The sequence below is a fragment of the Zootoca vivipara genome, chromosome 5 (assembly GCF_963506605.1).
Source record: "Zootoca vivipara chromosome 5, rZooViv1.1, whole genome shotgun sequence".
NCBI lineage: Eukaryota > Metazoa > Chordata > Lepidosauria > Squamata > Lacertidae > Zootoca > Zootoca vivipara.
Genome location: NC_083280.1, coordinates 4,740,808 through 4,764,493, shown reverse-complemented (window position 1 = coordinate 4,764,493; position 23,686 = coordinate 4,740,808). Strand labels below are relative to the sequence as shown.

At 43.0% G+C, this 23,686-nt stretch overlaps 1 protein-coding gene and 1 non-coding gene across 8 annotated transcripts in view; one reads left to right on the top strand and one right to left on the bottom strand.

The window, feature by feature from the left end:
- LRCH3 (leucine rich repeats and calponin homology domain containing 3) overlaps positions 1 to 23,686 on the bottom strand; it is an 83,123-nt gene that overhangs the window by 20,784 nt on the left and 38,653 nt on the right. For 3 of the 7 annotated variants that reach the window (XM_060274287.1, XM_060274285.1, XM_060274288.1), the window contains exons 7-14: positions 19,788 to 19,881; positions 19,204 to 19,324; positions 16,714 to 16,862; positions 11,416 to 11,492; positions 9,143 to 9,238; positions 8,780 to 8,831; positions 8,539 to 8,688; positions 7,356 to 7,403 (exon numbers count right to left, since the gene is read on the bottom strand). In XM_060274287.1, the coding sequence (XP_060130270.1) occupies positions 7,356 to 7,403; positions 8,539 to 8,688; positions 8,780 to 8,831; positions 9,143 to 9,238; positions 11,416 to 11,492; positions 16,714 to 16,862; positions 19,204 to 19,324; positions 19,788 to 19,881 (787 nt within the window). Of the gene's footprint in view, positions 1 to 4,389; positions 4,444 to 7,355; positions 7,404 to 8,538; positions 8,689 to 8,779; positions 8,832 to 9,142; positions 9,239 to 11,415; positions 11,493 to 16,713; positions 16,863 to 19,203; positions 19,325 to 19,787; positions 19,882 to 23,686 lie in introns of all 7 variants that reach the window. The other 4 variants (XM_060274291.1, XM_060274286.1, XM_060274289.1 and 1 more) reach the window with 3 other exon arrangements.
- TRNAI-GAU (transfer RNA isoleucine (anticodon GAU)) lies at positions 798 to 871 on the top strand. Its single transcript has one exon. It is a non-coding gene; the product is annotated as a tRNA-Ile (tRNA).

Below are 23,686 nucleotides of genomic sequence, written 5' to 3'. Positions count from 1 at the left end.
TGGGACCCATGACAAAGATTTCTTCCATCATTCTCCCACCCCACCTGAAATGAAGCCTAACCATGTATAACTGGCGAAATTTAGAGTACTAGATCCCTGGGTCCTGTCGTTTGTTATTGTGTAAAGTGTCATGCATGCTTGGCCCAGGGGCAGCCAACATGGTGCTCTCCAGATGCTACGGGACTAGAACTCATCATCTCTGGCCCATCATGCTGCCTGGGCCCGATGGGAGCTCAAGTGCACATTCTGGAGGGCACCATGTTGTTTATCATGACTTAACCAATGTCCATCCTCATGTGGCAACAATAAATTGGAAAATGGGTGGTATTCTGCCAAAGGCCACTCCTCAGCAGAACCATCTACCTGGTCAACTGTCCTATGAGAAGGATTCTGGAAGAGAGAGGGAGAGAGGGAGACAGGGAGGTGAGAACCACCTCAGAGCCTGCTGTAGCTGGGCTGTCACTTACTCTGTCAAGTGCTTGGTGAGGAGGATCCTGAATTCAATATTTGTTTTGTATGTTGATATGGTTCACTGTAGTTTTTAAAATGTATTTCAGTTTCCCCTAAGACACCTAGGAGGGATTTACCTCCTGAAAGTTAGGATATCAGTAACAGTAAATAAATACCAAGAGAAGTTAATGCTGGCTATGTTATGATTTCAAGTACATATCATTAAACTTATTTCCAAAGCCATCCAGTGACTTTGAGGGGGTGGAGCTCATGAATTTAAGCCTTCATCAACACAGCAAATTATTACTACTGAGTACTGTAATGGATAGCTGAGTAATTACTACCGAGCTTGGATAGCTCAGTTGGTTAGAGCGTGGTGCTGATAATGCCAAGGTTGCAAGTTCGATCCCTGTTTGGGACAGCTGCATATTCCTGCATCACAGGGAGTAGGACTAAATTCTCAGGGTCCCTTCCAACTCTACATTTCTATGATTCTATGTTGTTTCCCAGATGCCCTTTTCAAGAGACTCAAGATGATCTACAAATAATATAAAATATGCAAATATGCAAAATCTAATCAGGGGAATAAGCAGCCTACTTCAGCGTTTCCAGACGCTGGCTGGTGTGCGGCGACGTGCGGCGACGAGAAGGGCGATTTGCATTGTCACGTGCCTGGCCAAATTGTATATTGGCGGCCGCCAGGCACGTAACAATGCAAATCGCCCTTCTCGTCGCCGCACGTCGCGGCAAAATTTAGACAAACTAAACTAAAATTTAGACAAACTTAAAGAAGCTGGCTGGATGAGCTCAACCTGAAACTTGCTGAGCAAAGGATTGTACTGGCAGAGAAATCAGCGGCTTGTGAAGCCTTATTACAGGAGATTGCAACCAATACAGCAATTGGCAAGTGTTTCTTACAGTCATAATTATATAGTCAATATAGGGCGGCACAGAGTTAAATTTTTTAACTTTTTTAATGGTGGTGTGCCTCGTGATTTTTTTCATGGAACAAGTGTGCCTTGGCCCAAAAAAGGTTGAGAAACACTGGCCTACTTGTTCCCCTGAAAGCGAGTTGTGTCCACCTCCTGCAGAGGCCTCTTGCACCTTGTTTGTGGGAGGCTCCTAACCTGTCAGCTTGCACTGAGATGGAAGGGCCTTGGCAGCACTGCGTCGTGCCCGGCCTAGCCATGCCTGCGGACAGCCATGCCCGTTGTGCTCTGGAGCCACTCCGGAGCCTGACTGCAGTGCCCCTCTCAAACCTACCTCCATCGCTCTCTCCTTCAACACATGCATTTGAAGGGAAACCAATCAAACTGCTAGTATTGAATACACATTGATGGTGGTAGCACCCTGCTTTCCAGAAATTGGTGGTGGCGAGCACTTAATCACACCTGGAAGCATACAGTGCTCCAGAAACAAAAAGTCAGGCGCAGCAGCAACCAAACTGCAGCAGGCAACTAGAAAGCCTGCTAAACAAAGCAGGGGGCTGGGGGAGGATGCAAGTCTACTTTTGTGCAAGCAACAAAAGTGTAAAAGGGCGAGGGGCATGGGCAATTTCATACTGCCTGTTTGTCAGACCTATTTCCATGCATTTCCCCTATACTGGAGTTAACATCATTGTTCAGAGAAAGAAAAAAAAGCAGTCTTGGCTGAACAGGCACTGTGATGTAATAAGGGAAGTGCTGAACAAAAGGCCTTCGTTAGAATTCTACACAATATTCTATTATGTTGTGGGAGAAACTGCCGCCATGTAAGCAAGTGCAATTCAAGAGTCAGAAATAGATGCATAAACCATATGATGGAAATGGCTGGAATTGGCCAAATCCCATTCATCGCAGCAGTGATTTGTCAAAAAGAATAAAATCGGATCATGCCCTAAATCGACAAACAGGGAAGTATGCATGCCTGAGATAACAAGCTCGCTCCAAGTCCTGGGACAGGGCAAGAAAGAAATCTAGACCAAGCAAGTCAATTACCCATCCACATAAATCCCACTTTCCGGGCGTTTACGGAAATTAGAATGAGAGGGACAGAAACAGTTTACATCCACAACTATAAGAATGCCTGGAAACAGGGACACAAAACAGGACACAAAACAACAACTTGTGTGCCACATATTTGCTACCAACTCACTAGCTTGGTTACTACTGAACAACTATTTTCAAGAGACAGAGGTTTCTCTAGTCAGAAAAGGTCAAATACTTAGTTTTCCTATTTCTAATTACCAGTTGTCCTTACATGAACTGCGGAACAAGACAAGGGACTGGGCTGCAGAACTGTGTGCCCCAACATGAATTACTCCCACCATTTTAAAGGTTTAATTTGGCATCAACCTTAACCATAGTAAACATTAAGCAGAGTTCTCTCTCAACCACACTTTTGAACCTATTTTCTGGCCTCTCCCTTCCCTGTACTCTCATATCACAAATAGGAAAATGCCTGAATGTAATGTCCAGGATGGGGGGGGGGGTCGGGGGGGGATGTCCCTGCTTCACACCTAGGTGAAGTTTCAGTGCTCTTCAGCCAGCAATGCGGCTGCACATATGAAACCTCAAGCACTTAACTGAAGAGAATATAAATGAGCAAACAAACTGGAGGCATGCAAATCATGCAAAGGCAGGCAGAGCAAAGCAGGCCAGGAAAGAACATGAAAATGGATTTCAATCGCTATTTTTGAGATACCAACAGAGGAAGGAAATAGCATAAAACATGGAAATGGTGTTACATGAAATGTTGACAACTTTTTTTAAAAAAATAGACAATTCATACTTGAGGGATGTAAAAGTACCTCCACTGATTTAAACAGAGGGGCAAAAACAAAGTGTTTAGTCATGGTTAACTAAACATACATAAATGGATCACCAGCAGCCATTCAGAGGGCCACGCTCCAAACAACTACAGAAGTAGTTCTTCAGGGGAAATCATGGATGAGTATCTGTGATGTATGATTGGATAGACAAGGCTGGGTGACATCATGCCTCTTCGAAATCTATGATTCCATGTCATGATACTGAACTGGTTCAGCAAGGAAATGGAAATGCAAAATTTAGATACCATTTCTTGACATAACACCTGGAACTTATTGGAACACTTCAGGGCATTGTAATGAATGTGTTATCTATATAGTTGATGTGTGGATGACTCTATGAGTAGGCCAGGCAGGAACCTAAGAACCTGCTTAGGTGATTTCACCCCCTAAAGCAGGGGTCCCCAGACTTACCGCGCGGCGGGCCGGTGCCCGCCGCGCCGACCGCGCAGTGGGCCGGAGGGCAGGGGAGTGCGCGCGCAGCGGGCCAGAGGGCGGGGGAGTGTGCGCCCGTGCGCATGCGCACACGCACACGCGCGGGGAAAAAATCGCCGAAAATCGCTTGTGCGCATGCGTATGGGCCTCCCCCGACCCGGAAGTGCACCAGAAATGACCTCTTCCGGGTCGGGAGAGGCCCATACGCATGCGCACAAAGGATTTTCGGCGATTTTTTGCCGGTTTTTTAGATCGTCGCTGCGCCGCGCGCCGTGAGAGCGGGCGGCGGCAGCGGGCGGCGGGGGTCGTCGCGGGCCGGATTGGAAGGCCGATTGGGCCGCATCCGGCCCGGGGGCCGTAGTTTGGGGACCCCTGCCCTAAAGCTTATTCACACCTTTAATGTTTCCACGAATTGCACCCACCACTTATCTTATGAGTTCCAGGGACTAAATCAGAACAGGAATTTCAGGTCAGGAACACATAGCTGTGAACATCAGCTGCAATCAGTTCCAAGGCAGAAGGAAGAAGTGTAAAGTAGCAATTTATACCAAAATTGCTATTATAATTAAAAGACAGCCATGTTTTATGCTATTTGGGAGTAGTACTAAACTGCCTAATCTCAGCAAACCATAGAAAACATGCTAACTATGATCTAGGAGGCTGACACATAAACAGGCCATTGTGTGCAGGATTCTTACCACCAGCAAGGCACTATCATCAGTGTGCTGAGACCTTCTGGATGGGAAGGGACACTGGGGATGCGGGAGAGATGGCAACATCAGAAACATGAGACCACCACAAAATATGCAGACAAACACAGACATCTGGAATTGACAAGGTTCTTAATGCAGAAGGCACATGGAGGTAATCAGTAAAGTATAACTGAAACAATGGGGAGAGGGGAAAGAAACCTATTAGTCTCTTAATGATCTCAGCATTAAAAACATCTGCAACTGATTCAGGAGCTATTTTGCTTTCAGCTGCCGAGTCCAAGAAAGAGCAGGATTTGGTATGCGAATCTTTCCAGTGAAGATCGCTGCAATATTAAGGAAAGAACACACACAGCCTGGGAGGAACTGAAACAAAGATCAAATAAAAAGAACAGAGCTATTTGGAAGCAGTCCAGAGTCACAGAAAGCAGACTACTGGAAAACACTTTCCTATGTATTTGTGGTATATTGTGTTGTGTCTTATGACAGGCTGATCATGAAGTAAAAACTATTTTCCGTTAGCAAAACAAGAAAATTGGCCCTGGTGGTGTATAAAAACGTCTTGTGGGGAAAGACAGATGCCAATGTGAGGGAGGCTGAGAACCAACCAAATTCTGTTCCAAGGCACCAATATCAGCCTTGAGTGCTGGCTACCCTACAAGCAATGAAGTAAAACCCTTGCCAACCTGGCGCCTTCCAGATGTTCTGAACTACAACTCCCATCAGCCACAGCCAGCATGTCTGGCTGGATCAGGCCAATGGCTCATCCAGTCCAGCATCCTGTTCTTACAAAGACTTGCCAGATGTCCAAATGGGAAGCCCGCAAGCAGGACCTGTGCACAACAGCAGCCCTCTCCCCACTTGGGAGTTCCAACAACTGGCCACCAGAGGCAGACTGCCTCCAACAGTGGAGGAAGAACACAACCATCATGCCTAGCAGCCAAGGATAGCTGTATTCTTCCATGAATTTGCTTATTCCTCTTTTAAAGCCATCCAAGTTGGTGGCCATCACTACCTCTACCTCTCTTTCAAATCAGAACCAGTGAAGGCGGTGAAGGTCCTGTGTGAGTGCCTGGAGGCGGTTGGAGAATGGATGGTGGCTAACAGATTGAGGTTGAATCCTGACAAGACAGAAGTACTGTTTTTGGGAGACAGGAAGCAGGCGTGTGGAGGACTCCCTGGTCCTGAATGGGGTAACTGTGCCCCTGAAGGACCAGGTGCACACCTTGGGAGTCATTTTGGACTCGCAGCTGTCCATGGAGGCGCAGGTCAATTCTGTGTCCAGGGCAGCTGTCTATCAGCTCCATCTGGTACGCAGGCTGAGACCCTACCTGCCCGCAGACTGTCTTGCGAGTGTGGTGCATGCTCTAGTTATCTCTCACTTGGACTACTGCAATGCGCTCTATGTGGGGCTACCTTTGAAGGTGACCCAGAAACTACAACTAATCCAGAATGCGGCAGCTAGACTGGTGACTGGGAGCAGCCGCCGAGACCACATAACACCTGTCTTGAAAGATCTACATTGGCTTCCAGTACGTTTCTGAGCACAATTCAAAGTGTTGGTGCTGACCTTTAAAGCCTTAAATGGCCTCAGCCCAGTATAGCTGAAGGAGTGTCTCCACCCCCATTGTTCTGCCCGGACAATGAGGTCCAGTGCCGAGGGCCTTCTGGCTGTTCCCTCGCTGCAAGAAGCCAAGTTACAGGGAACCAGGCAGAGGGCCTTCTCGGTAGTTGCACCTGCCCTGTGGAACGCTCTCTCACCAGATGTCAAGAGAAAAGCAATCAACAGACTTTTAGAAGACATATGAAGGAAGCCCTGTTTAGGGAAGCTTTTAATGTTTAATATATTATTGTATTTTAATATTCTGTTGGAAGCCGCCCAGAGTGGCTGGGGAAACCCAGCCAGATGGGTGGGGTATAAATAAGTTGTTGTTGTTGTTGTTGTATTTAATGGGAGTGAATGCCATAGTTTTAACTATGTGATGGGTGCAAAAGGACTTTCCTTTGTCTGTCCTGAATCTTCCAACGTTCAGTATCAATGGATGTCCACAAATTCTAGTGTTATGAGAGGGAGAGGGAAACCTTTCTCTATTCACTTTCTCATCACCATGTATAATTTTATACACCTCCGCCATGTTCCCCCCTTGCTCTAGACTGAAATGCCCCAAATACTGTGACTTCCCCCATCCCCTTCATTATTTTGGTTGCCCTTTTCTAAATCTTTTCCATATTTACAATATCTTTTTAAGATGAGGTGATGGGAGCTGTAGTCCAAAACATATGGAGGGTGCCCAGCGAGCGAAGACGGGTGCAATTGCTAAAACTCAGCGAACAGAGCATGCCGTGAAGCCAACCTGTGCTCTGACACAAGTGCACTTGCAGAGAAGAAGCAGGTGTGCAAAAGCAGAACTTGGCTGTTCAGTGATGTTAAGCAATGCAAAAAGCCCTGGATCTGGTGGCCCACCCACCAGTTCAATGACAACTTGGAAGTTCAGGCTGGATTTAGTTCTTGATTGGTGGTGACATGGCTGAAGGACCAGCAGTTCCAAAAGTGCTTTTTAATATTCCCAATATATTATCTGCTCTCACGTCAGCTCTACTGTTTCCAGAAAGATCTTGGAACAGATATAAATAGGTCTATTTACATACATTTGCCACATTTACAAGACACAGACTACATGGACAAATCCACAGTCCAATTAACGTGAAAACAGGGGTCGGGGTGGGGAAGGCTTAGAAGGCAAACCCAAGAGACAGCTCTCTGCTGTGGCACAGTAGTGATCTTTAAACTCTACGCTTACACTTCAGTCCTCAACAGATTTTAGTCAGATCCAGTGACCACAAGTGGAGTTTTACTCAGGAAGTGTGCTCATGATTTTAGCCTTAGTAAAAGAGGGACCCCCATAAAGAGCTTAGGAAATGACAAGAGGGCGGTTTATAGCTTTAGTTCTTACCTCGCTATCCAGAGGGCTTTGCTTCTGAGGGCTCTGGGATGCCTTTTGCTTGGAAGAACGAAAAGGAGCAATTTACTAGGGGAAAGCACGCAGGCTCAAGTAAATAGGAAATAAGGTGGCAAGATGGGCAAGAACTGTTCCACGAACATAAGCAGTTCCTAAGCTGAACCATTTTATTGACCTGTGAACAGAATGTACCTGCCTAGGAGAAAGAGGTTACAGTTGGCATTACGTTTCTTAAGTAACTCAGTTTTGGAACCAAATACATCAGCATTCTCCTAAATCTACTACTGTAAAGCTGGGTTGGTCTACAACTCCTCCATCTCAGTGTGTGTCACCACATTGCATCATAATGACAATAAATCCGTTACAAAAGTATGGAAGACCCCTTTAAACAAACGATATCCTAAATCATTCCTGATCTTCACCACTTTCTATGATATGTTTCTTCCACCTAATGTGCAGCCACAGCCTGATGCAGCTGTGCTGTGCTCTGGGTGACAGTCCTCCAAGTCCCCACTCAAAGAGCTCACTGTGTGCAGAGCGGTGAAAACCCCAAAGGTGACAAAAGCAATATAATTTCCAGTAAAACAGAGCAAGCAGCAGGGCCTATCATTAAACAACCAGTCGCGTAAAACCTTAAACCCTTTCAGAACTATTTGTTCCCCATCAGGTTTCAGAAGAAGCAGCCTGTATCTTATTACACGTCTGCCGCCAAACCATGTAACCAGCTGCTAGACTTCTTAAAAACAAAATCTGGGCAAGATTCAGCTCCTGGGTAGGGGTGTGGAAAACCCTGTATGGATAAATGAATCAGGGGTGGGTCAGAACATGGTGCCAATACCACTTGTCTCCCACCCTCAGTATATGTGGACCTTAACAGCAATCCAGACTCTGTGCAGCAATTAGAAGAGGATTATTTAGCATGCAGACTAAATGCAGAGTGGTGGAGAGTTCCTATCGTGCTCAGTGTACAGGTGTGTACATGCCACAAGCTGGCCATGCTATGTTTGGAGCGGTGACCCCCTACAACTTTCTTCTGGGGTGGGAGATGGTCTGGCCTTTAAATATATAGTCGCAAGAGAAGGAGTACTGAGGCCTCTGTATAACTGGAAAGCATAGGACCGTCACCACTTCCCCCTGGAGAATTGCACACTAAACCTGAAAACCTAACTTGACCTACCTTGACAAAGTCGAGGACAGCCTCCCTTTGGATCTGTTTTGTCCTCATCTTCTCCTCCTCATATTGTAGCGCAGCAAGCTGGGCTTCCCTCCGGGTGCGTTCCACTAAATGCTCGCGCCTTTTGTGTAGATCTGCATCTGAGTGAGAGACCTGGAAGAACATTAATTTGGAATGTGCATCAGAAAGAAAGCAACCAGCTGCACACTAAGCAGCACACTTCCCAATGTGCAACACAAATTACCTGATTATGGGTGCCGGACAGCAAAAGAAGGCAAGACGAGTCGCCAGAACCTCTGAGGGGGCAAAACAGAACATTGTTGGATACAAAATAAATATTTCCCCTTCACTGTGCATAATGCTCTAAAAAGATGGTTAACATAATAAAGCTCCTCTTCCTGATTATCTAAACATTTTTCTTAGGGCAACATGCACACAGTGATTAAGCCATCGGCAACAGTAAATGGTCTGTGCAGTCAATTTTACATAGGATGCCACGGCTGTAGCTTGCTTTTAAAGAAAGCTTATTTGCACAATCAAACTACTGATGGGCCAGACCTGCACTTCATTTTAAATGAGGGGCACCACATATCACTCACAGGCTTACCTTTCTGCTCGGTCTAAGCAGTTCCTCAGAAGTTGCTGTCGGTCTCTGTCATGCGTCAAGCTCAGACTTTCAGGTCGTCTTAATTCATCTCCATCTCTGAAAACACAAATACACAGTGGGTGGTAGTGGTAATTGACCCAAAGAAAATGGAGAAAAGAAAATGGAAGAAATGGTACAGCATATGAGGAGACAGAGCAAACCCTTTTAAGAGAATAGTAAAATTAAGACAACCAGGCCTAAAATGTTCATGTTTTAGGGCTAAACAGCAACTAAATTCAATATGGGTAGTAGAGTGCAGAATCAGCTGCCTTGGGCAATGGAATTTGGAAAAGATGAAGAAAGATAGGATTTCTTCAGAAATAAAAACATCCACACTGAACAAAACCGATGTAGTTAATCACCCTTAACCACAATTATCAGGTTGGGCGAGAGAGAACATAAATGGCAAGATCAAGTTCAGCTCTAAAAGTTTATTTGCACTTTGAATGTATACCACAAAGCATCAGATTTCATTTGGATATCTTGCTTTTAAATTTCTAGTGACATACTCTTTTTTGCTACTCTGAAGAAAATGAGATTCTCTTCTAGGCCTGCATACTAAGCTTCCACTCGAGGCAAAGTGGAGAAACAGATTTATCAAAGCTGACAGATCCTTCACTTTAGCTGCAGCTGATGACATTCTGATTAACTGAACTACATTGTCCTGCGCTCCCCCACCACTGAGCACCAGGAAGCGCCAGGGTCAGTCTTCCACAGGGTTTTAGCTCTCTCATGGGGAGAGTGTGCGGGAGACTTGCCGCACTTCGGTGATCTGTAATATCTGCTTATTGACAAAGGATGAGTTGAGCATGGGGGAACAGAGCAGGCAAACATCCAGGCGGACAATGACAATTTGTAAAGCAGCATCAGTTCCCCCCAAAGCGAGCAGCATTCATTAGCAGCGTCCCCACCAGCAGCCAACGAACCATTTCCTGCTCTCTATCCATGAATCTTAAGTCTGGTTTGGAATATCATGAACAAGGCAGTTTAAGTTGGCATGAATTTAACCAGATCTATATTTATCCTGATAACCAACAATAGAGATTTTGTTAACATAAGCCGGTCTGAGGCACCACCCCACTCGGGTGCCTTGTTCTAATTTAAGCTCCCAGGGTCCCAGGTCAGGCTCATCACCATCATGCCCATTTTTGGTTAGGTAATTAAAAGCTGATCTATCAAGCACACAAACTCTTCAAAAAAATACATTTACTTTGCTTTAGCAGTCCCTGCTACATTTGGATCAGCTATGGAACCGGGGGTGGGGGTGGGGAAACCCTTTTAAAGACTCGGATTTCAAGGAGCATTATTCTGTAACATCCCATGGTGAATAATAATCTAGCAGGTTCCTCTTTCTGTTCTGGAAAAAAAACGGTTCCTTACAAGCTGCGAAGCTTCATTTATGAGGCAACACTGCTTATGCTTGACAAAAACTAGGAGCATTATTGCCATAAATGGTGAACAGTGAGGACTTACTGCTGACACCGATCATGTATTATGTGGGACAAAATACTTCTGCATCCAACAACCCAATAAAATGATTATATTATAATGGGTAACACACCATAACCTGGTGCAGACATGATGTTATCAGATTCTTAACGAGGCTTCCTCAAACTCAGCCCTCCAGATGTTTTGAGACTACAATTCCCATCATTCCTGGCCACTGGTCCTGCTAGCTAGGGATCATGGGAGTTGTGGGCCAAAAACATCTGGAGGGTCAAGTTTGAGGAAGCCTGTTCTTAACCATGGCTATTTGCATATGCCTCTCCTTCTTCTCTTGCGTGTACCCTCCTCCATTCCCATTTTCAGACCTAGTATTATGTATACACTGAAAAATAATGGCAACCATCGCTATAACAAAATACTTTTCAACCCCCACTTCTAAGTATGGTGATTGCTAACATAGGTGCAGATGCAACACTGCTATGGAAAGGGAATGGTGGAGGGGAATCGCACGTGTTAAGGGGCAAGGAGTAAAAAAGCCTCACACTGAGGGGCTGCTGATCTCTCAACCATGGTTACAAGGACAGAAACATTATGGTTGCATTTGGCCCAAGTGTAACAGTAAGGCAATATATAAAGACTCTTGGACCCTGTGGCAAAAATGCAAAACTCTGTGACCACAAAACTAAAGAAATGGTACCCAATTTATCAGGTAACATGTTCCTCATACTGCAGCATGATTCACCTTGCTGATTCCTAAAACTCTGAGCATATGGAACAAAAGTACTCACCTATTATGATGCAAGTATCTTCTGGCATCTTCTGACCTGTGGAATTCCCGGATGGGTGTTGGTTTTACTGGTGAACCCTTAGTGAAGGAAGAAATGAGATACAGAAATAATTATTTCTAGTGCATTATGGATGGTTCAAATGTCACCTCCCTTTGCCAGAGCAAGTCTGCCAATCGCACCAAACTAGTTTGAGAATTAGTGGCCTTTTAAGTTGTCCAGATTGAAATTAATCAGTGTGAGAAAAATACTAGACAGGAGGAAGTGAAGCACTGTGCTGTAAGAAAATGGGTTAATTTTTAGTATATGGTTTTAGTATTTGGTCCTTGACAGTTTTATAAACCTCAGTGTTGTCTTGTTTAGATTTTCACATCTGCCAGCTTCAATTCACATGGGAATGAAAAAGAGCTATTTTAAAATGTATTACCCACTTTTCTAATGAGGTACACTACAGTACTTAAAAAGGACAACATGAAATTTCATATGCCAGCAAAATTTCAACAGGTTTGCTAATGCCCCACTCTAGACAAAACAATCACCCATGGCTTAATGTAATGTGTGAACACCTAAAAAGCAGTTAAGGGTTGTCCTAAAGCCAGGATTTGGGTTTGCAAATCATGGCTTGCCCTAAGTACTACATCTGCACAGATTAAATCGTGACCAAGACAGTTTTCCTGCCTCTCTGCTTGCAAGGTGACAAGCAGCTCAAGCTGTTCATTTCCTGAGCACACCCCTTCAAGGATAGGGATTACCTCAGCAAGGAAAACTACAGCTTTATTCTACTTTTAAACTCCTAACTGGAATTAAACTAATAAACCACAGTTAGCCCTGACCTTAGTTCAATGTTGAGCCTATGCTGAACCTAAAGGTGAGGAAATTCCATAATGGCAGTGCCATCACTGACCATTGTTAAACTTGTTGTTTGCATCTATCTGTCTTGAGAGACAATGGAAGAGTGAGCCATCGGAGGTAAAGTCAAACCGTTGGAGAATTACAGTGCCTGCTGTGGCTGAAAAGACCTGCTTTACTGTGGCTGGGGCAGATGAAGGCGTCCACTGAATGTAAATTAACCCATTTTCCTAAAGCAAAATCCTTAACTTCCTCCTGTCTAGCATTTTTCTCGCATAGATTAATTTTGATCTAGACATTTTAAAGGCCACTAATTCTCAAACTAACAATCTCGTTTACTGAAACAAAATCTATAAACGACCCATTTGTTCTTAGGTACTATTTTCCAAAATACTGTTGTAATTTGAAGTGGTTTGAGTTCATACACATACACATTTATTTTTCACTAAGAGCTGGTGCCCCCTCGCTAACTTTGAAGAGAATTCTGAATTTTAGCAGCCTACGGGTCTCCTCCTGAATTATGCCTTGGGCAGCAACGTGATCCTTCTTGTCTCATTACTGGACTTGCGGAACTAATATACGGTCAGAAGAAATATGAGCCACTGCAATTTCAAGAATGGAAATTGGGGGGGGAAATATAAAGGACCTTTTTAGCCAACCACTGAACAAATAGCAATTAAGCTGGCCCACAGACATGGCGGTATTATCCCACAGTACACAAAAGCAACATATTCAGCCCCCCGGGGAAACCCCAGTGCACTCAATTGGAAGATCATCCCGGTAATTAAGGAACTGCAAGTCTCACTGCCGCTTAGCCTTAAGAGAATAATGGCGGTTATGTTGGGCCCCCAAGTACATATGCGTGGGATATAAAGTGGAAGACATCGCTGGGACGCTGGGAGAACAATAAGCCAAACAAAATACGCTTCAACCCAGTTTCCCATTGTAACATATATGTGAAGGCACAGATTGTAATCCGATTGCGGAATGCGCTACTTGTTAAGCAAAGTAGAAGATTATCCCACACAGGCTGCCTGCACACATGGGATGCAGCCCACTGTTTCAAGCCTCCCATTAGGCTTATGCAGAAAGGTTTAGATTAGAGGCCATGGAGGAGGAAATGTATTACTTTAACATTTCCTAGTGGTTTTAGGCCTATTAAGAGCCCTTCCTTTCCTACAGTCCAGATGGTGACAGGAGGGGTTCCTTTGCCCCTCAATATGCCCGCAGCAGTTAAAAGGCCAAAAAACAAAGTGAATTCTACCCCCCACTGCCCTTAGTTTTAAAGGAGACACTTAAGAGCGCGAAGAAAGAGCCAATATTATATTGTGCGCTGCCATTAAGTACCCTTCTAAAGGTTGCAAAGTTTACTTTGAATCAGTCAGGCATTTCAGCTTTAAACAAAGCACACACTCCAACGTTCGGAGAGCGTTTTAACAGCTCTATTAATTTAAATATATCTCCAGATTAGAAACATGCATCCAAAAATACATTGGCATGTTCTCACACATAGCACTGAATCCATCACAATCCCAAAGTGCCCCTCCCTGTGCCAGCTTAGCTGCATCTATTAAAAAGCCAGCCTGAATAGAAGGTCTTACAAGCATGTCTAGTTCGGAGGATTTGCACAGCTGCAGGGCAGCCACAAAATACGTAATGTGTTGTACTTTTTCTTTACAGGTGGCACATGCAGAGCACAGTCAAGAGGGAAATCTTATCAAGTTTTCAGAACTGCAATGACAGATGCACTTTTTTTAGTTAAACACAAGGCAACCGGCCTCAGCATTTATCTGCTTATAAACTACTGTACAGCCATTTAGCTGCTTCCAACCAGAGGTGTTTGCATTTTTTGTTTGGTTTTTTAAAAAAGTGAAGTAGCCACTGAAGTGTTACTTGAATAGTGGCATAGAAGGGCAATTGTATACATTCCCCCCAAGACCTGTTTACACTGATTCAGGATTATTGTAGAGTATGACAGAATGAACAACCACTTAACTCTCAAAGTTGGTGTTTGCAATCAAACTGGCCCTATAAAAAGCATGCTCAAAAAGAAGGTTCAAAAACCGCACTGTTATATCAAGGAGCATGCCGTCCCAAAATGGCTGAGCTCATTCATTCAAGAAGCTCGCTCCATTTTGTGGCATAAAAACTAAACTGGTCTAATTTTCAGGGTGGATTTGATTTAAATCAAACTGATTTAAATCACGATTTAAATCACGATTTAAATCACTAGTCAGTAAGGCTTGATTTAAATCATAGTTGATTTAAATCATAAAGACTAATTCTTGCTGGTATAACTTTATTATGCAAGTAGATGAAGATTTTTAGAATAACAACTTTTCATATTAGTTTTTTTATCCCCAGTTTAATAGGTTTATCATTCATATTTGGACAACTTTACTGTTGTACTTAGGAAGGAGAAAAATAATCATTACCTTAATAATAACAATTTAAATAGATTTATTCAACTGAAACAATAACATTTCAGCAAATGTTATTTGCTTAAACAAACATCCATGTTTGTTAACTAATTTGGCTAAACAAAAACAAAATATATATATTTTAAGAAACTTAGACTGTCAGCCCAGCCTACACATGAAAAACTTAAATACTGTCCAAACAATCAGAAAAATATTGTTTCTATTCTATTCACTGAACTTCTTGAAACTTAGCACTGAAGGGGTTGCTTCTGTATTCATAGGTTTGTAGAACAATAGGATTAAGGTCTTTTTCTCAACTCTGTTCATGTTATAACATTTTTCCTGTGAAGAAGAGGCATGTGATCTCTGTTGAGTCAAATTCAGTTTTGAGAACTGCAAAAGTAAACCAAGCACCTGTGATAATATCTTGTAGGCAGAGAAACTGCCCAATAATCTTACAAAAACCTCTGGAAGAGGTGAATGGATTAATGGAATTTATTTACCCCATAAATTAAACATATACAACCTTATACTACATAATTAAAAAAACTAATCTTTATTTCATGATGGAATAACCTTTGGATGGTAATATTCTTTCCTCAAAAAGCATTTTATTTAAAAAAATCCAATTTAAATCAAAAAAATCGATTTAAATCAAAAAAATCCGATTTAAATCAAAAAAATCCGATTTTTTTGATTTTTTTAAAAAAATCATTGATTTTTATCCACCCTGCTAATTTTGAAAAACCAGAAGGCACAATATAACAGAACAATGGGGATTCAATTCTGTTTTCTGGACCTAATTTTTTTGTTACTGTAAAGCTATGCATCTAATTACATGAAATGAAGAAAATATCTCCCTACTCTTCTCATTATGGGGAAGAGATGCTTCCTTTAGAACACCCACAAAACAACTGGAGAATCTAAAGTGAGAATGCTGGTACAAGGAAATGAGCCTGGATTTCTTAATTGTAACCTTTCAGTTGAAATACCACAGGGCAGATTTAAAACAGCACAGTTCTTAAGGACATAGGCTGTACATTGTTCAATCTTATGTTCCAAGAATAAATCCCAAAACTTGTTGAATGTCTTTATTTCTTAGGAAGCCAGAAAAGTCATACTTTACAGATGCTTGACCTTTATTTTCGCCTTCCCTTGGGGCATCAGAAATTGCCATGACAGAATACTGGGAGTGGTAGATTTGTGCTAACAGGCCAAGAGGCCTGCACCCCGCCTCCCCTGAGATCAGTGGATGAACTTGGATCCACACTCTGGTTGCTGATGAGACAATATCTGAGGTACACCCACCCAAAGTGAGGATGCAAATGCAGACTAGCTAAAAGAAAACTCTTAAAAGCAGATCAGAATGGATTTGATATACGGTATACAATGAAGTGGCATAAAACTGCCTACAATAAAAGGATAGCAAAGCACCATTTAAAGATTATTACAAATACCGCTGAAAAAAGCCCTTGCTTGCCCCCCCCCTGCTTGCAGCACCCTAATTTGGATTTAGGGGTGGGGGTGGTAATGGGAGGTGAAGCTGTACAGCATTGGAAAACTGTCTGTGTGCAAGCAGAACAGACTTCTGCTCACATAAATGGGATTTCACCTTCCTCTCCTCCCTCCTGCAGACCCATGCAGCCTCAAAATCTGAAACAGATTTTTGGGCATGTAAGGAGAGGGGAGTGATGGAGAGAGGAGGAAAGCAAGGCGACGTCCCATTGGATACTTCTCAGATTCTGCACCCAGACTGTTGCACGGACCACCGTGGACATAGCACATGGGAGAGAAAGGCCAATTGAGCAGATATCAATTGAGACTCTATTGCAGTCGAAACTAGCACCTTGAACACCTACAAGACCCCAGTGCTTTGAGTCAGTTGCTGAAAGCACAGCACTGGAACTGCTCAAAAAACTCTGAATCCACAGATCTAAAAGTCAACCAATAATAGCCACTACGGATGAGAAACAACACAAACAAAGGGGAATTTCACAGGGGCAGATACACACAAATTAAAAGGAAGCACCACCTCATGAGATATTCGCCGTTGTTCAATATATGCCATGAACTGTGAGCTGAGGCTGTCTGACTCCATGCACTTGGATTGCCTCACCTCTTCCTCCTCCTCTTCGGTGACACAACTGTCAATAAAGTCGATCTGATCCAGATCATGTTCCACTTGGCATATACAAAGAGAAGGACCATAATTAGATAAGCAGCTGGGGGAAGGGGGAGACGCAAAGAGAGTTAACAGAAGTTACACTGCAGCAGCTCCATCAGGTTTGAGCGTATCTATTCAAGAAATCTCTTGCTGCAGAGTGGCTCATACAATCAGCAAGCAAACTATAGATCAAGTTCTTTATAAAAACTGCTGATTGGGAGATTTCCAACTAATATTAAACAAAGAGCCATTTCATACTTTAGAATGCATTACAGACAAAGCAAAATCCCACCATGCTAGGGTTTTTATTGCTCACTAATGTAACCAGAAATGAATAGTTTACAGCAATTCACTTACATAACACACATTAAATTTAAAAACTCTTTTCCACCTGCACTTTGGCTTACTTGCCAAGAATGATCTATTAGTGGTGAGTAGCAATATTAGTCTCTCAAGACCATAGAACCATAGAATTGTAGAGTTGGGAGGAATGCAAAGGGCCAGCTAATGCAACTCCCTACAATGCAGGAATCTCAACTTAAGCATTCACTAGAGATGGCCATCCAACCTTTGCTTAAAAACCTCAAAGGAAGGAGAGTCCACCAACTCTCAAGGGAGTCCGTCCCACTGTTGAAGATGCTCTTACCATCAGAAAGTTCTTCCTGATGTTTAGTTGGAATCTCCTTCATTGCAACTTGAATCCATTGGTTCGGGTCCCAGCTTCCTAGCTTGATTCTTTTTCCAAATGTGACAGCTCTTTGAAAATGGCTATCATATCTCCTCTCACTATCCTCTTTTAGGCTAAACAAACCCAGCTCCCTCAACCATTCCTTATAAGGTTTGGTTTCCAGACCCTTGATCATCTTGGTTGCCCTCCTTCCAGTTTGTCAGCACCCTTCTTAAATTGTGGCACCCAGAACTAAACACAGTACTCCAGGTGTGGTCTGACCAAGGCAGAATAGAGTGGTAGTATTACTTCCCTTTATCTGCACACTATACTTCTGTTGATGCAGCATAGAACAGTGTTAGTTGGTTTTTTTTTTTTTTTTTTTGCTGCTGCATCACACTGTTGACTCATGTTAAGCTTGTGGTCTACTAAGACCCCTAAATCCTTTTCACATGTACTACTGGGAAACCAGGTGTCCCCCATTTTATCTTTGTGCAGCTAGTTCTTCCTGCCTAAGTGCAGAACCTCATATTTGTCCCTGTTAAAATTCATTTTGCTAGTTTGGGCCAAGATCTCCAATCTGTTAAGGTCATCTTGCATCCCAACTCTATCTAATGTTGTATTTTGCAGACACAAGTTGCTTAGACTTTTGCTATCCATACCCAAAGAAGTGCTTTAAGTTACATGTATTTCTGGCTTCTAATCAATCTGCGAACTCAGAAACCTCTGAAGCACCTTTGTGAATTGGTGAGTGAGACATGCACATTAACATGCAAAGCAATACTGTTCTGACCAACTAGAATCTGTAAAATTACATGTTAGAACAGCTTTTGGTTTGTTAGATTCTTCTGCAAACAACAAAGATGATGCTTACAGTCAAGCCTGCAATTATATTTTATTTTGGCTACCTTCACATATAAAATGTGAAATTAAGAAAGCAGAAGGTTAAGAGGAAGGGGGTACAGATATTGTAAAAGGAATAAAATGGGGGGAGGGACTCACACCCATTCAGAAGTGTTTGAAACCTACAAGAAGAGCATGAAGCTCAGAAAGGTCTGCTCTCATTGATCCCTCCACTCATTATGTTAACTGGGGCATTTTTTACTCATCACTGCTTCTGTATGCCCAATAAGGCTTTGCTATGCTGTTGTTGCAGCAAACCTTATGAAAACACTACACTTGACCCAGCATCCAAAATCCCTCAAGGATTCTTGTTCCCGATGGGCTGTGGACTGAATTATTATCCTTTAGAATCAACAGGTTTTAAATTATTTTTTAAATGTGCTATGCTGGAAGATAAATCAAACTCAAAGAGACCCAATTTCCCTCAGTTAAAGGTAACTGTTTCCCAATCCTCAAACTTTTACAGCTTCTTGTGGTAGTGGAACCAAGTGTCATTTGGATTCTCTTCTCCCAGAAGCTACTTGTGGTCATTCCACTTATCAGCACTTGAAGGAGAAACTAAAATAAAGATTCCTCCATCATCCTGGCTGTGTAAAAAATGCCATTTGGCTCCTCCAGTTAAACTGCATTTAGAGCTTTTTAAGACAAAGGGGTAAAATAAAATAGGTCTGAAAAGATACTTCTTGGACATAGATGATGCTCCACAAAGCGCACCAGAATCTTGCCATGCAATGTGGGAGCAGCCAAATATGCACTGATGGCTTTATTCTCAAATGAGTGCCATTTACCTCCACCGTTGGTGACAACCATGCTCCCTCGGTGTTCCTGGTACTGACTCTCTCTTCTCAGTCTTTGTTCTTTTGTGATTTCTGCCACGCGCAGAGGAAGATCAGAAAATTCGTCTGTAGGCTTCATTGAAAAAAAAAACACATCGGACAATTAAGAAATCAAAGATTGTGAAATACGTCCACTTTTATCCAGCTTCCGAAAACAAGATCTGCAGCACTCCAATATAATGTTAGAAAGAGCTCCTCCTTCAAGTCACTCAAGTGATTTGAATCACATGTAGACAAAGTAAACTTTTTGTTGAGTTTGTATTCTTTCCAATTTAAAGAGTTTTGAAATGAAATGTGGAGCAAAGAGCAGTGCTTGCAAGTCCTTTCCTGCATCACCATTATCAGATTGAAAATAATCTCAGATGTGGAAATGGCACACAGGCCTCAATCCTTGGATGACTGCGGAATAAGCCGTTGCAAAATTGCAGTCCTATGCGTTTTAGCAATTGAGTCTTCCACGGCTGTTCTGCCTGGTTTTTTCCTTTTCACATATGCTACAATTATCCACCAAATAGAAGCAAAACAAGTATACTTACTTCATTTCCTGACCACCTTTTGTCTCCGCTGTCCACACTATTAAAACCAGAATCCAGTGCTCCATATGGTCGGCTGGAGTAGAGTTCTTCATGGCTGTCAAGCAGATAAAATGTTAGTTATTTTATTGCAAAAAGCAAACGAGATTTTTTTTGGGGGAGAAGATTAGATACCAGACAGTATCGGGGGACATATTCAACCTGTTAGTCATACTGCATTTTTCCATACATAAAGCGATCCAGCTAAAGACGTCTTGTTCTTCTAGACTGAGAAATGTTCCTTTCTGCTAGCCAACTGTTTGGGCTGCTAGTTGCCTTGGCCTGCAAAGCATTCAGCCACTACCAAAACAATTTTCAAGCACTACAAAAGAGTACGACTTGCCATCTTTACAAAAGTAGCTCCTCTACAAACCAAAGTCTCCCAGCCACTGCTGAATTTTTGCTGTTCCTTTATCGTGGCACATCTTCCCTGTCATCTTTGCCTAAATTTTAATGGGCAGTCATGTTCTTCAGGCAGAAAACATAAGGGCCATGCCTATGGTCTACACAGCACTCAGAACATGGGGGACAAAAACGTCAAAATAAGAGCAGCCCTTTAAAGGTCACTTTGGGCTTCATGGAAGACAAGAAAAAATGGGATTTAATTAAAATATATACATAAATACTAATTTGGGGTTAACTCTGGTGCTTCAGCTGAAAGGCTCCATGCAAGAAAAACAACTACATTTCAATGCACATTCCCCCCCCCCAAAAAAAATATCTGTAACTCTGTGAGCGGTAAACTACAATGCCCAGAATTCTTTGAGGGAAAAATTGTGCTTCAGGGTACAAAATGTACACAGCCCTAGTTTGTGTTGGAGATGGGCTAGAATGTTGGTATACCATCATTTTCTATGTAAGCAGCAGCCACTGATAGGGGATACCCTGCAGAAACCCAGTATGAAATGCTTTTAAGGGCATGTAAGAGACATTATTGACATAGAGTGGGATTTGCCTAATGAGCCCCATCGGCGGAAACCCTCCACAAGGGCTTCTACCTGCAAAACAGGGCTCTCCCATGTCTCCTCCAACCATGTACCCTTGAAACTGACTGGGGGGGGGAGAGCTATCGAAGAGAACCCCCAGAACAGTGTGCAGAAAGGCAGGAGGATTATGTCTGGAAAGCTGATATGCTTGTGCAGACAGAATGTCAGTAGTAGCACAATGCTGAATTATACCCAAAATGTCTGAACTCAATACTGTATGGTTTACAAAAACTGGAACATGGTTACACTCAAAATATTAAATAATGCATGTGCTATCCTACTTTTCTTTTTTAAAAAGTTAACCATTATTAATTCATAAAAGATTTTGAATGTGTTTCAAATCAGCCCTGAATCAAGTTGAGGGAAGTTTTTATGCATTAAATTTATTGCCAGAAACAGGCATGTCATCCATGGTACTAGGATCTCAGCAAGAGGATACAGAGCACAAAGTAAGCTATCTCTGCTCTAAATGTATAGTGACTAGACAGTTCAATACTGCGGCCATCACAGACACAGTACAGTGGCACCTCGGCTTACAGACGCTTCAAGTTACAGACTCTGCTAACCCAGAAATAGTACCTCGGGTTAAGAACTTCAGGATGAAAACAGAAACTGCACGGCGGTGGCGTGGGGGCAGCGGGAGGCCCCATTAGCTAAAGTGGTACCTCAGGTTAACAACAGTTTCAGGTTAAGAACAGACCTCCAGAACAAATTAAGTTCTTAACCTGAGGTACCACTGTAGCTATATGGAAACTGCCACAGACAGCAGAGACGTAACAATTAATCAACTGTCCTACTGGCACTAGATGCCCCAGGGAAATCTGCAGCAAGACAGCAATAATGGGCAAATGGGAAGTTCAGCAAATGGATGGCTCCACCCAGGCATTGCTAATTGCTGATTAGGCTGTGGCTGGTTGTCACTTGCATTGAAAACCAGTTGCTTGGAATGCAACTTGTAATTATTAATTATGTGGCACCATGTGTGCAGAAGAGTCTCCACTGCGAGAGAGCTGCAATCTAAGAGGGCAGAGCTCAACAACAGATGTTTACTGGAAGTGTGTTGCAAACATTAGGACCGCTGGCATTAAGTACTTCAAGCCAGACGGCAGCCAATGTGTCAGAAGCGGCAGAATGTGTCAATACATCTACTATAGCATGCCTCACTTCTTCTCTGCACGTATATGTAGTGTTAGAGCAGGCATCCCCAAACTTCGGCCCTCCAGATGTTTTGGACTACAATTCCCATCTTCCCCGACCACTGGTCCTGTTAGCTAGGGATCATGGGAGTTGTAGGCCAAAACATCTGGAGGGCCGCAGTTTGGGGATGCCTGTGTATTCCTGATTAATGATGACAACAGAGCTGAGCATGTGCAACTGTACCAGTGTATATGAAGAAGTGTGCATGCACACGAAAGCTCATACCAATGACAAACTTAGTTGGTCTAAGGTGCTACTGGAAGGAATTTTTCTATTTTATTTTTATTTTGTTACTAGTGTGATTCTCCATGCAATTGTATTAAGTAGGATGTGGGTACTCTACAACTGCACCATGCAATTGCTGAAGAACACTTCATTTCAGTTCAACACTTCCATTTTAGAATACAGCAACTTCTGAGCAAAGATAAGTCTGGAAGTAAGTGGACAATACGTGGTAAAGTCTCAAAAGCTGAAATTCTGGTTTCTTGAGTGGGTGGACAGATGATGCACTGAACTGGATTTCAAGTAATCATGGGAGATTATTCAGTGCCCTACATAATCCCCCCCTTTCCCAGGACTACCAGAAGAATAAAATATGCAAATATAAGCCAATTTGCTTAACCGGCATAATGTATAGGGTCTTCTTGGTAGATGCACCCGCCCAGTGGAATGCCCTCCTGTCAGATGTCAAAGAGGCAACCATATGACTTTTTGCAAACATCGGAAGGCAGCCCTGTTTCGGGAACCTTTTAATTTTTGATGTTTTGGTGTGTTCCTTTATATTTTGTTGGAAGCTGCCCAGAGTAGCTGGGACAACCCAATCAGATGGGTGGGGTACAATGAATAAATTAACAACATCAACTACTACTACTACTGAAAAACTCAACTACACTTTGATTGCTTTTTCAGCACAGGGAATACATTGCTCTTCATATGTAGGCTAGACCATGGAGTGTTTTAGAGATTTTAATAAACAACTTGCTTAGACCTACTCCAGTTTTCTTTAATTGCTATTATTTTTACTGCCCCGGTATTGGATATCCTAATTGTTTTATGGGCACCACTATTAATTATTATTATTATTATTATTATTATTATTATTATTTATTACATGTCTAGCTGGGGCAGAGGGCAGCTTGTTCTCAGTCACAGGAAGCCTTGCACTGAAAACCAGAAACAGAGGCTGCCACAAGCACAGCTGCTGTAGGCTGAGTTTCCTGCATTTCACTGTCTCCAGGCCAAGAAATTCACCTTAGGGGCAGCCAGAATTGTTGTAGCAGCCAGTGCTGCATACTCATCTTGCCACCATCTCCTGCTCCTCCCTTTGATTTATCTGCTGGTGCTCTGCCTGGCCTGACTAGCAAGGTTGCACCAGGCAGGAAGAGGAAGCACTACACAGATGTTGCCAAACACATCTGCCTGTCTCCCTCACTCAGCTCTCCTGCTGAGATTGCCCTTTCTAGAGCGTAAGGTCACGGAGTTTCCATTTCCACGGCACAGGGCATTCTGCTGCCCCCTTTCCCTTTCGCTGCTGCACCGTTCAGCAAGGTTGGAAACAAGGGGTGGATAATCCCCCTGAGAAAACGTACTGGCAATTTTGATGTATATTAATATACTCACCCCCCTCTCACCCCTTTTCTCTCTCTCTGTCTGTCTCTCATTCACATTCACACACACACA